The sequence below is a fragment of the Mastacembelus armatus genome, chromosome 14 (assembly GCF_900324485.2).
Source record: "Mastacembelus armatus chromosome 14, fMasArm1.2, whole genome shotgun sequence".
NCBI lineage: Eukaryota > Metazoa > Chordata > Actinopteri > Synbranchiformes > Mastacembelidae > Mastacembelus > Mastacembelus armatus.
In genome coordinates, this window is record NC_046646.1 from 20,608,151 (window position 1) to 20,622,142 (window position 13,992).

The window sequence follows — 13,992 nt, forward strand, 5'->3', positions numbered from 1 at the left end:
ACACATTTTTTCCGAGCAGTTTATTTGAATTGCATGGCTTATGCTAACCATTGTGTCGCTTAATATCAATTTTAGTTCCCCGAAAATTTGCACTGAGGACTCCTTGGCAAAGCCAGCCCCCAAGGGCCAGCAGATTGTCCGTATAGTAGCACAGAGGGGGAAGTCCATGGAAGAACTTGGAGCTTCAAAATCAACAAGACCGTCTGCTCTAAGTAAAAGTTCTGAGCAGCTGGATCAATTGTGGAGGAATTCGACTAAAGCTGGGGGACCAGACAGGGACATTTCCTTCATTTCCGAAGTTAAGCAAGCCCAGGGACAGGAGAGAGGGAGGAAGAAACATCATTTAACAGAGGAAAACAGACAAGAACCCCTGACTGGTGGTCAGAAGAGCACTCAGGGACAGATGCAACACCAAACCCAGAAAAAGTCCCCGGTAAAGCAGAACTCAGGGGAGGATGTAACAGCAGGAACAAGGAACTCCAGTAGATCCACCTCCCCGGCCTCTTGCTCCTCGTCCTTTGCCAGGTTTCACCCTGGATCTCATGGCCCTGCCACTGCTACAGATAAAATGAGGTCCAGTATATCACCAAGTGAGACGTCATCTGATCCATCATCCCCCAGAAGTCTAGAGACATTGTCCAGCCCTACCCACACGAAGCTTTCTTGTGAAAACAGGCCTTGCTTCAGGTGAGATTAGATTCCATATGAATGAAGTAGTTTTTTTCCTACATGCTATACACTTGTTTTAAAACCATTCATCACAATCTCATGATTTTCCTGTATCATCCTTCAGGCGCTTCACTTACACTGAGACAGACTCTTAACATCTGTTTGTGATTCTACAAAATATGATTTTGCCAAGGTGTGATTCTGAATCATTGTTTGTTTACCCTCAGTAGATTCGAGACTTGTCCTTCTGTGACTGCATCAGAGAGAGAGCAGTCAGTGGATGAACCGAGCAATGACACTCTACCACACGAGGTGTCTCTGAGCTGTGGTGTCACCACAGATCCCTCCATGTGGATCCTCCCTCCTGAAGAGATCAAAGAGGAAGTCCAGACTTCACTGCTGACAGACAGTGGTTGTGATGATGAGCCGACCATCTCGGCTCCACAAATGCAGACAAGCAAAACCTCTGTGTCTCCCTGCACCTCCGCCTCTGATGCAGACATCAGTCAACAGGTGGAAGAAGAGAAAAACCCAGAAACGGAAGATGAGAAGAGGGGAGCACCAGAGGGAGAGACGGAGAGCATGGAGAGACCCGGCGAGAGACCTCAATGGGAGGAACTCGTAGAAGCAGTTGTCAAGGCTGACCAATCACTGGTCACAGTGCTCTACCCACTGGCAAATCGTAAGACAGCGCTGATGCTGATGGAGCAGCTACTGTCCGAGGACACACTGCTAATGGAGGAGCACTACAAGAAGAAACAGGAACAGAGAGGAGCCTCAGAAAGGTAAATGTTAAGGTCCTGGAATATTACACCAATTATGAAAGACCCATCGGATTGGACGTTTTACTGGCCTACTGAGCGAATTCTACAGTTACAGAATATGGCACACCTGAAAAAATTAAATATAACTTATTAGCAGGAATTATGTGAAAACTAATGGAAAATTGGCACAGAAATGGCAGATTAGCAGATTAATTTATGAATTCTGAAATCCTTGACTTTCCATTTTCTCAGGCAGCTAAATAAGCCTCTAACATGTATGGAAAGACTATTCGTCTCTCTGACACCTTTTAAACTATTGGAGCTGGCACGGTGTTGGTGCAGACTCTATGAAACTTGCCAATAGCCAAAGAGCTGAGCTCCACGAGTACCCAATGTTACATTTTGCTGTACCTCATGCACAGACACACCTGGCTGTATGCTTACTGGTACATGCAATCAAGTTCCCGTTAATGTAAGTACACTTCAGATACAGAGAGAATGTGCTTTGTAATAAGTAAATACCAGTGGCCTTGCTCAGAATGCGCAGCAAGCGAAGATACCAGATGTGGTACAGAAAAAATGGACTGAATCTGCAGTGTGAAAATCAGTAAACATATCTCTTCTTTCTTTTTCTAGTGTCGAAAAAGGCAAAGGGGATGAATCATCTGCTTGTCCTTCTCCTGACAGCCTTAAACCTCAGTGTACAGACCTGCAGGGCAAGACTGAGATCACTGAGAAAAAGGTAACAAATAATTTATGCAGAATAGAGAGTGATTTTTATTTAAAGGACAAGTAATGTTTATATTTTACACACAATTAGGCCAGTGTGAAGGAAACGTCTGACTTGAATAAGAATCATTATTTATCTAAAATTGTCACTGCTCTGTTGTACAGTAATCTACAGTTATCTCCTCTAGAGGCTGTTTGGCCTTAAGTGGACTCATTTCAAATGGTTGCGTCACTTAGCAAATGGTCTAACCCTTTTTATTGACTGCCCTAAAAATTCACTTCTTTACAGTATGTTCTTATCCAGGATCCTAGCATGACAAAGTTAAATACGTATTTTGATTGCTTCTCCTGGAATCTAAAATTATTTGGTTGGACATGTGTTAATTTTCTGAGGCATCCTTCCTATAAATATCTGATTTCTCTTCTCTGCTGGATTTAACAGCATCTTTTAGTGTCCTACATCAAGGAGCATCTGCATTCACTGGAGGAGAGACGTGGTGCCCTCCAGACAGAGATTCAGGAGAATGTGACCCGTGGGCAGGCGCTGGAGATGCTGGTCCGTGACCGCTGTCTGCCTGTGGAGCTGGAGAGGTACAACTTGTTCATTGGAGACCTTGAGAAGGTAGTCAGCCTGCTGCTGTGCCTCTCTGCTCGGCTGGCCAGAGTGCAGAATGCTCTGAGCACTGTGGACCAAAACACAGATGTTGAGGAGAAGGTGAGGAGCCAAAATTGTTGTTTTCCTTTATTTTTGTATGCTATGAACAACAACTTGCAGAAACTTGAAACTTAAGAAGTATTTATTGATTGTTGGCACATTCAGTGAACTCAACTTCAATGATTTCTGCAATGAATAGCCCCATTCACTCCTTCTCACAACATCCATTTAGCTTTTTTCTTTTGTTTGTTTTTTATGTTTTGAGTGGAGTGTTTTTAGCAGCCGGTTCACAAAAACATTTTGATTATTCATAGATGACAAAGTGATTTAAAAGCATGGAACCACAACTTCATTATATCTGTCACAATGCATAAATCTAATCTAAATCCATTGCTGCTGCCCAGTGTTTCTTTGTCTTCACAGTAAGCTCTGATATTGTGAATGAATGTGGAGCATATCCTGACAGATAGTTTGGGTTAAAGACCAACTGAATCAATAAAATAAGATGTGATAAAAATCTGCTGATGTACTCTAATTGGCCACAGTAATGCATGTGATTAGAAGTGAGGGCGCCTGCAGGAATATAATGTTATGTATCCATAAGTATCTCATGATTCACTGCAGCGTATTTGGGGCTTCTGGCAAAAAAGACAACTGAGTGTTAGAAGAGCATGGCTGCTCCCAGGCCCTCAGCTATACTCCTGTTCTGTTTGCTTTAGAACTGCAAACATGCCACTTGGGAAAAGTTGAAGGGCAACTCTAATGACTCTAATGGAGTCAAGGTTTCTCACTGTGTGGAATCTAAAAAATGTTGTCCAGTTTATCTGTGTTTAATTACCCATTTTCAGCTTATCTTTCTTTGAGCCAGATGATTTATCACATTTGAAGATTATTTTTGATATACTGCCGTTTGATATACTGTGCTGTTACTGAGAGTTTTTGCCAAATGCTTTGAAATCTTAAGATATATAATTATTGAATATGCTGTGCCAGGGTAGTTACCACTCTTTAAAATATGTTTACTGTTAGTTCATTTAGGTTTATTTCAAATATACATTTGGTCTCAGAGATCACAAGGAGATTTTTTTTCCCCCTGAATATTGTGCTTCATTATCCATCCCAGTATTTTCAACAGCGTATGCTTGCATGGATGTATTAGATTTCTAAATTTATCCCTGAAAGGGCCTTTTGTTTGTTTGTCCATCTGTAAAAGCCTGCATAAGCGTGCTGCAGGCTGAGGGCTTTTAGAGCTTCATTTGTTTTCTTGCTGTTATCAGCAACACTGGTATTTACACTGAGTCACCGAAACTCCAGCCCAGTTTCGATGACATTTGTATCACCCTGTCCTCTGTTGACTTAAGGAAAGACTGCACCTGCAGCTATTTGAAACATGATCAGACAATTTTCACAGCTTGAGTGACATTACCTTTCAATTAAAAATACAACCGGCAAAATGCGGCAAAATAAAGAATTTCAGATTTTCTGTTAGATATCTTGACATGAACAGACATAATATATATAAACAAACATATTTCTTTGCGCCCAACAATAATGTATTATTTATTTCAGGTTTAATTTGTCTTCTTTTTCATCTCCCTTCATCCCTTCACTCAGCAATCTCTGGACAGTCGCCACCGTCTGCTGTGCAAACAGAGGGAGGACGCCAAAGATCTAAAGGATAACCTGGACAGGAGAGAGAACCTGGTTTCCACCTTCCTGTCACGTCAGCTGACTGCTGAGCAGCTGCAGGACTACCGGCGTTTCGTTCAGACCAAGGCCTCGCTGCTCATCCAGCAGAAGGACCTGGAGGAGAAGCTGAAGTTGGGAGAGGAGCAGCTGGAGGCACTTTCCAACAGCCTGAATCTCTAAGAGGAGGAGAGGCCAGACGCTCTGGATTTCTCCCATTTTCCCTTCCTGTAAAGAAGACGTGTAGAATGTTTTAGCTGTACTTTGCTGCTCAGTTTGCCACCTACAGTAGATACCAAGGCCATGGTGGTCCAGGTGATATGTCCAACCATTTGTAGCCTGCCATGACTTTTGTGTGACACAGCAACAGGGAAACCCCTCATGCTGTTCTGCTCTCCTCTCATAACCACAGGCTGCACATGAGACTGTTGAGGCTTGTTGCCTTTTGCTCATCTGCTATGGGTGCCGAGAAGGCTCACCCACTTTCCACCCAACACCCATCTCGGTCTGCCCATTCTGCAGTGTGCATCTGAAGACTTCTTTTCTCACGTTGTATATGTTTCCTTTGACTTTGAACAGAACACCGAACATTTTCTGTGTGCCTTGATCCTGATGTTGCTGTGGAACATTTTCCATTAGCACTGCTGTGTGGAAACTTTGCACCCCATTAGCATTCAGCAACTGTTCTTCACTATTCATTAAGGTGGTAGTGCTACAGCCCTGTCATCTGCACCTGTGGAAACATATTATAAGCTTTAAGATTGTATTTTGACCAGTGAGAAGGCCTCAGTCAAAGAGAGTAGCCTGAGAGGGGGCAGTCTACTGTATCGTGTCAGTGAAATATATAATAGACGTAGTACATTTAATCTTTTTTTAATGTTCTTATTTTTTAATGTGTTTCAAATTAAGGCACTAAAAACCAAAAAGGTGAATGAAAAAGCACTTTGTAATGCTACAAAAATGCAATTTGTTTTCAAAATAATTTCAATTGAATGCCTTATTTCATCCATCCACACAATTTTTCTTTTATCTTTTATTTTACTTTTATCCTTCATTTTAATCAGGAACTCTAAAATTACGCTACCACTGAAAAGTTTGGACACACTTTCTTGTTCATGTCAGAGGGAAAGGTGCATCTGAACTTTACAGTGGTAAAGTATATTTTATAAAAGGTACATGAGCACAACCAGCAACATTTACTGTTGTCTATAAACACTTTCCCTTCTAATTTCATACATTAGGTTAAGTCTTAATGATTTCATGCTAAACCTCTTTCAGTAGATTTATTTTCTCAGACACATGAAACTTGAAACACTGTAAGAGGAAAATCCATAATCTTCACTTTAGGTGTCCTGAATTCATTTTCTGTTCTCTACCTCCACAGTGTAGCCCCTTTAAGACACATGCAACCTTTAAGTTAATTTAAAGTTACAGTTCAATTTTACATTCATTTTTAATATGTCTCTAATCATAAAACTCTTCTTGATAGCTCTAAATAGAAAGAATTTTGACTAAAGTGAGTTACCCCTTTCTAAAGAATATTACATTTTTAAATAGCATTTGTTTTTCCACATTAATATTTGGCATTAGTTTTTATAGCTGTGTATATTTCTTTTGTACTTAAACTGGACCCATGGGAGAGTTAAGAGTGATGTGAGCTGTCATCAGAGTAAGTGCTGTGTGTGTGTGTGCGTGTGTGTGTGTGTGTGTGCACGCGCGTGTGCGCGCGCGCGTGTGTGTGTGTGCGCGTGTGTGTGCGTGTGTGCGCGTGTGTGTGCGTGAGATCAAGAACAGGAAGACAGAACTCCTCTTGGTGTTTGCCATTTTAGTTTGAGCAAGTCATAAAGTGATCTTACTGTGCCTCATGAAGTGATACATGTTGGCTGTACTGAAAACAAGTGATTCAGTGTGTGGGTTGGCTGTTGTGTATGTGATATTGTGTTATTAATGACTACAAAGTGGCAGAGCATCATTAGCAGCCACCATAAACACATGTGCGCAAAAACATTTGTTCACTAACACAAAATATCAGACATGTAAACAACTAAAAGCAGGTTTTCCTCAGAAACCGGAACCATCCATGAAGATGTCTTCATGGTCTTTGCTAAACAGTTTCACCACCACTAAAACATTTCTCTGGAAATTTCTAGCTGTCCCACTCAGTTTGCTAAACAAATGTATGTTTGTTTTGGCCTTTGTGCTGATCCAGAACTGAAAGACTCCTGTTGTTCCCTGCAGCCTGCTAGAATTCCTCAAGTACAATCAAGAGATCAATATTTTGGAAAGAAGAAAGGTAAATCCTCCCACAAAGGAGCAGGACATAGATCAGTGCTCATTTGACTATTACTTTTTGTGCATAAACAAAACCTCATTACAACTTCCTTTTTTCCAATGTCATTCAGTCAAAGCAGAGATGACAGAAAAGGAGCTTGTTTTGATGTAGGATCATATTTACTTTCTTTGGGGATTTTGTTTCATTCACTGAAGCTGTGTGACTTTGATATGAATGGAATCGGTTTTAAAGCTAATAAGGACAGACAAGTTTCCCTGCTTGTGGGGTGGCAGCAGAGACATTTCTTAATCCGTTTGGTCTGCTATTATTCACACCTGCTTACTGTTGAGAGTTTGAGTTGTGTTTTTGTGCCTGTGTGGATTTGTAAATTCCACAATGCTTGTAATATTGTGAATAAATTAAGCTCTTCCTCTCCTTCTGGTGTTTTACTTTACACCTTTTTCTTACCTGGCGAACTTGTATAAAGTAAAACAGCTTCAAAGTTGGACAGCACTGAAGATTGGGTATTTTGTGACATTATTTATTTGGTTGTTCCTTAAAGTCTACGGCTTCCTGAGTAGTCGAGGCTGTCTAGGTTTTGCTCCTGTCAGAGTTTGTCTCTGCCCTCTGCAGGCACAAGAAGACACCGCCTCTGAAAATGGTATAATTTACTGCTAATGTGAAAAAACTGGATAGAAGCTTCATCATCTATGGGGAAGAAACAGACAGAGCTGAAGTACTTCACTGTCACGAAAGAACAGTTCTTTTAAAGAATGTTGCCCCAGGCAGACGTGTGATGCTTTTCTGGTGGATTTAAATTGTTCTACAGTGATCCCAATAAAATCTAATATGAAGGGGGATTTTTTTGTATTATTCTGCAGTGCACTGACAGAGCCAGGCTAGTTGTTTCCCCATTTCTAGTCTTTATGATAAGATAGCTACTTTTAAAACAACATTTTAAAGCAAGGGTTTGACAATTTTGAAAATATCTTTTTGCTTTTTATTCAAAAGTTACAGTAGATGGATATCACTCTTGTCCCATGATGTGGTAAATATGATGCTATAGCCAGCAGCTAGAGAAGAACAAAGGCCAGATGCACAATTTATAAAGGGCACTAACTGAAATATAATCATTTGGTTTTGTTGGTTTGTAGTTTTTTGTACTGTGTAAGTAACAGGCAGATTTTAGTACTTTGGGACAGCTAAATGGACAAGATTTGTACAGACTTTTAAAGATACTGACCAGGGATGTTCTGATTATGTTTGCATACTGCATTTTCACTAACCAGTCTGTCGTCCTCCTCTCTTGTCTCCTTCATGCTTCTCTGCCCTCATTTGTTTAGCCTCACAGTGGAGTGTTGTGCAGTTTGTCAGCAGCAACACATGCTTATTAAAAGAGTGAACAGGATTTGCAGAGAAAAAAATGGATTCATGTTGGCAAGTGGTAGAGAGAAACCCCCAGGAGGGCAGTGAGAGACACCAGATAGCACTTAGTGTACTCTACAGTAAAAAGTTTTAGTTTACAAGTAAAAGACAATCAGGCAGAACATAGAACACAACTCAGGGAATTTTAAACAAGTAAGATCTTTGTCAGACACTAATTGCATGGTAATTAGGTTTAGCGTCATTACAAAGACAGTGTAAGTGATGGAGCATTTGGTGGTGTATGCTGCAGACAACAAGCAGGAGGGAACAGGATGGCCTGAACGCTGCAGCAGCAGTTCTGTCACACTGCTGGATAATGAGGAGCTTTGCAGCTGATAATCACTGAGTCTTTCTGTCTCAGCAGTCACACTGGGAAAACAGTGGGTGAACCAGAACCCACAGCTGGGAATCTACATCACAAAGCGGCAAAAGGTCTGATTTGTATTGCCTCACGCCAACTAATAATGTTGAGCTGGTTATAATATACAGTGTGTACAGGAGGTCAAGAGGGCTGTTTGTTGAGTCAGTAATTACTCTGCCAGGTTCCCAGTTTTGTGGTTTCAAACCTCACATTTCAAGCTGAACTCTGAACTCTCCGTGTGCAGTAATGTCCACACATGTTCAGCCTCCTCGCAGCTCAATCATGAAGACTAACAAATGTTCTCAACACAAACACTGCTGTCTTTGCTCTAATTTAGATAATTGACGACCTAGTTATAACTGACACACATTGGTTAAGGATTTCCAAATAAGATGCATTCCAGGCATTCCTCATTAATCAGTGTCAACTTTATTAGACGAAACGCACTAGCCACATCTCCATGTCTCCATCTAAAAGTTGACTTTTACGATGCCTATAATGTTTTACTGCCATAGAGGTGTGATTTTAATTATATGTTTAGGCACTGAGGGCCTAGTTATTGGTGCTGTACAGTTGTCCCATACAACATTGCATTAAACTATCACCTCGATCATAAACATGTAGTTGAATTTACACATTTCTAACAATATAAGAAACAACTGAACATCATGAGCTTTATAAAGAAACTAGCTGGCCTGTTGTGTGTTAATTTTACTTTACAAGTACAAACAATGCAGATTTACACTGGAGTGTGTCCAATACTTGAGTAAGAAGATACAAGTTCAGTCAAATCCTGCTCAACATCAACAGACATTGAAAAGATTGTCTGGTTGCCCTTTAAAAGGATAGTAAACATTTTGGAAAATTCACTTATAGACTTACCACTCTTCTGTCAGATAAATCTCAGGTACTGCTGATAGTAAGTTAGCTTAGCCTCGCATGATGACTGGAGTTTAAAGGGGATTTTTCTCTTTTATTTTAATTATCTCCACAGTGACAAAAACAAGCCAGCAATATAATTTAAGGCGGTAGTAAAAGATATTCTTTTTCACTCTCTTCCCAAGAATCAGATAAGAAGGTCAATCTCACTCTCATGCGTTTAGTTCTGAGCTGAAGCCAGGAGAAGGTTAGAAACAAAAAACACAGAATCACAATTTGTTGCTTTTAGTTTTAAAACAAGTAACTCTAAGTTTTGTACTTAAGCATCATTTACTGCGCACATTTCAATATATTCATTATAACACACACTTCAGCCTAAAAATGTACTTTAATGGTGGTATTTAATATTATACTGCTTCTTCTACAAAGGATTAGAGTGTTTCTTCCACCACTCTGACTCTTGTTCCTGACCTTGTGTTAGCCTTTCTCCTCACAGCAGCCACAGAGACAAACACTGGCTTCATAAAACCCTGAGGCTTGAAGATGAAACATCAGCTTGACATGAAGACAATGTGCGCTGCTGGGGAAGTGACATCATGAGACACGAAAGAAACAGTGGGAGACGACTGGAGGCAGTGACAGTCGGTTGGAGAGTGAGGCTGACCGCAGGAGGCACGTCCACGATTTTTGCTTCTTCAGATAAACTGAAACTAAGCATGTCCTGTTCGGCATCTTGTCAACGTGGGCTTCTGGTAAATTGAACCACAGGGATGATGTTTTTTCTTTCCTGCTGCTTTCTTCATGTAGCTGCTCTGCCTGCCAGAGCTGGTGATGCCATTAACACACATGTTCAGCCACACTTGCGCACACACACGTGCAAAGACATGCTCTTTCCCAGTCAGCGGCTTATCTGACTGAATCACAGCTGTCTCAACAAGCCAGGAGATGCCTCCAAGCCACATTTCAAAAAAGTTTGGCTTGTCCAAGGAGTGTAATTATTAATGGAGCACCTGCACACCCCGTTATGAATAACACTCCCTTTACTTTTTCAACTTAAGTGTATTGTAATTCAAAGAAGTGTTTGTTTTCTTCCAGGGCATTTCAGTGGATATTTGTGTCTCATTAATGCCTCAGTGTTTAATAACTAATCTGTTGTGAAAGGAAGCCATAAAGAAACAAATCCTCCCCAGAGGCACAAACATTTCACAGACTTTAAGTGATATTTATTCATTTATTTTGTTGCTGCCACAGGTTTGTTTCACTCAGTCAGCATATACTCATTTTATTAGATCATGCATATTTGCCTATGGAAATGAAGTGTGACGACTTCACTGCTCTCAGTTTAGCTCTAACAGAGGAAAACAAGTCAAGTCTTGATCTGTGAAATCAGCAACTTATCTTATTTCTTATTCATATTAATTGAATATATTATTAATATATTGTGAACAGACAAAAATCAAGATATTCATGAATAGATGTGCAAATGAGGTGTAGTCTATTTTAAGTGGAATTATATTAGAACATATGGCACAGCTAAACAGGTGATGGAAGTTTGACGACATAAATGAATTACTTTTTGCAGCTAAACAACCTGTTTTAGTGCTTGGTGCAGTTATTATTGTCTTGACTGTAATACAATGATGGAAAATAACCTCTTAGTTTAGAAATTTTAGCAATTAATAATGAACACAAATGGAAAACTCATTAAAAAAAAATCAATATATTAAATCTGTAGACCTGTGAAGCTCAAGCTGCATTTGAACGTGACAACAGCAGAAAGATGAGAAGACGACGCCTTCAGGAGAGCACAGACGGTGAGTAATAAAACCACTCAAAGGACCCACTGTAAGATCGTCTGAATCATTTTTGATTCATGCCTGCCAGATACAACATACTTAGGCAAACTAAAAGTTTACCAGTCAACAAACCATGTTCAGACATTGTCACCTGATGCCATCATCTAATCAAGTCTGGATTTGATTTTCAGTTGAGGGAAACATCTGTTTTTGCAGATGTTTCTTCATGTTACAAAATTAATAGCACTGTTTTAACCACACAGGAAAAAACTGCATCCATCTCTGATTATTAATGTTGGAATATATAAATAAAACATAAATCAGGAAAGAAGCCATTGTTGAAGAAGGAATAAAAACAGAGGTCTGTCAGTAAAATGATTGGGTTTTCACACCATTCCCTCATGAACAAAGGGCAGGAAAGAGTTCTGTCTTTACATAAAAGCATCTGATCTGACACTGTTTCTGAAGCCACTGCTGCTGCCTTCTCTTTCCTCACTGGGGTCATCACTCAGGGAGTATAATCCTGGCCTCAGCTTGTGCTTCTTCTTGTAGCCTGTCCCGTGTGGTTGGAAGATACGGCTTATTGAATGCAGACTCTTGGAAAGATCCGGGACCAGGTCCAGCTCTTCTTTCTCCTCCAGGTTCTTGTCCTGAGCCTGCCGAGGTTTGGGTCCAGCCAGCATGTCTCTCACAGTTGAAGAGACGCCTTTGTGCAGATAGTGGGAGGCCTTCTTCCCGTTGTTGTCCCTGATGTTGACGTTGGCCTCATACTCCCCCACAAGCATGGCCATCATGTACTCCTGGTTGTGCAAGGCAGCAATATGCAAAGGTGTGTATCCACCATGTGTTTTTGCATTAATATCAATGTCAACTCCTTCTTGCTTTGCTAGGTCAATAATTTTCACAAGCATGTCGCCATTTCCACACTTGGCTGCCCAGTGCAGAGCAGTGAACCCTGACATGAAGTCCCTCTTCTCAGCCAGCTGGCTGTCTCTCAGCAGCAGGCCGTAAACCTGGCTCCAGTGGCCGGAGGCACATGTGACCAGCCACTGATGCTCTGAATGCTCCAGGGGAACCATGGAGGGAATCTTTGTGTCTCTGGGCTCCTCTGGAACCTTGGTGGTTTTTAATGCCCTCCTCAGCTGGGGTGAGCTAATGCTGCTGCCTGTGTCCACTGAAGGGGGCCTTTTCTTGTTCTTGAAAGTATCTGGTTTTGGAGTTTCAGGAGGATCATGTGGGTCCACCTTCAGTTTGTGGATCTCCACCCTGGTGGCGCTGGGTGGCATTCTCAGAGGCAAGGCATAGGGTTTGCTCTGGATGGTGGGGGGTTCATTTACTGCTCCCCTTCTTGAGCCTTTATCTCTATTTATGTCCTGCTTCTGGATCTCAACATTCAGCATCCTTCTAGGTTGAATATCTGTATATCTGCACCTCTGCAATGCCAGCTCTATAGGAGTAAGTAATTCCGTGGGATTTTCATCATTTTCACTTGCCTGTTCTTGATCAAGCTCAGAAACAGCTGATCTCTCCCCGCCAACAGCCTCAGACATTTCAGGCTTCTCCCTCCGCACAGGTGGGCGCTGCTGCTCACCTGTCGGCTCTTTATTTTCTCTCTTTTCCACTCGGCTCTCTGCAGTTCGGGCGCCTTCCAGCAAATGATGATATATTTTCTTGACAACAACATACCGGACACCATCGATTTCTTTGACAGAGGCCACGTTGTTGACAAAAGTCTTGAAGAGTTCCCTGTTCCGCTCCCTATTTGCGGGATCGACGCAGTCTACGGAATCCTTAAACTTACCCACCAAGTCGTTTTTCTTCACTTTGCCTCCTTCCGCTATGAGCAAAGCCAGGACGGACTGCTGCGTCAAAACCATGATTAAAACTGTAGGCTTTAGGCGGATTGGAGTTAAAACGTCTAGCTCGAAGAGCCTCACTGTGTCTTGTTACGCTTTTGTCCTGTGACAGTACAGTAGCCTTCACCTGGCCGCTCACCTTTCTCCTCCCCACCTGGAGGAGTCTTTTTCCGGAATAAGTGCAGACGTGGATACAATTTGAATAATAAAAGCTACACAGGTATTTCCAGCCAGAAACAGTCTTCCCCAGATTTGTTTTTCTTTATAATTCTAATTAAATAACACATGTAGTCCTTAGATATACAAAATACGACTACACAGACTAATAAATATTAGATTTATTATTCAAACGTGTGAATAAGTGTCCCGAACAGATTATTATGTTCTCAAATTAAACAAAATTAAATCTGAGCCACTTTAGTAAATAGTCACATTTAAATGTTATGAAAAACATTTACTGTCTTTCGAAAAACTTCGACTGCGAGTTTATTAAGCTCTAAATATCTGCAGCACCCTCAACATCCACCACAGGTCTGGCACACACTCTCAAAGTTTATAAATGTTTAATGCAAACTGGATGTCACCATAAAACTGCAAAGAAACAGTCCAAACAGCACAATACACACAATACAGTGGCTTTATAATGAGTAGCGTAGTCTAATTTAGAAACAATAATACAATTAAGCACCTTGCTCTGATTGGCCAATTCTGTGACATCATCAATTAATCTAAATATGAAAACACACTATATTGGAAACGACAAACCCACAGCTGTTGGCAGTGTAGAGATGCTTATATATTTTGTCTCCATCGATGACACATATTTCTGCTCTCTCCTGTCCTGGCTTGTCAAACGCGACATTCCTGGACTGAATGGGAGCTCCTGACGAGCGGCCATAT

At 41.1% G+C, this 13,992-nt stretch overlaps 2 protein-coding genes across 3 annotated transcripts in view; one reads left to right on the forward strand and one right to left on the reverse strand.

The window, feature by feature from the left end:
• The window catches only part of shroom1 (shroom family member 1), a 30,257-nt gene extending 23,047 nt beyond the window's left edge, over positions 1-7,210 (forward strand). Inside the window, exons 5-9 of one of the 2 annotated variants that reach the window (XM_026328872.1) lie at positions 76-687; positions 897-1,454; positions 2,070-2,175; positions 2,605-2,877; positions 4,432-7,210. In XM_026328872.1, coding sequence (XP_026184657.1) covers positions 76-687; positions 897-1,454; positions 2,070-2,175; positions 2,605-2,877; positions 4,432-4,686 — 1,804 coding nt within the window. In that variant the 3' untranslated portion in view covers positions 4,687-7,210. The remainder of the gene's footprint in view (positions 1-75; positions 688-896; positions 1,455-2,069; positions 2,176-2,604; positions 2,878-4,431) is intronic. The other variant, XM_026328873.1, reaches the window with a different exon arrangement.
• Positions 7,211-10,923: 3,713 nt separating this feature from the next.
• sowahaa (sosondowah ankyrin repeat domain family member Aa) lies at positions 10,924-13,230 on the reverse strand. The gene has a single exon (XM_026328754.1). It carries the CDS (start codon positions 13,111-13,113, stop codon positions 11,668-11,670), a length of 1,446 nt encoding a protein of 481 aa, XP_026184539.1. The 5' UTR covers positions 13,114-13,230; the 3' UTR covers positions 10,924-11,667.
• Between the last annotated feature and the right edge of the window lie 762 nt (positions 13,231-13,992).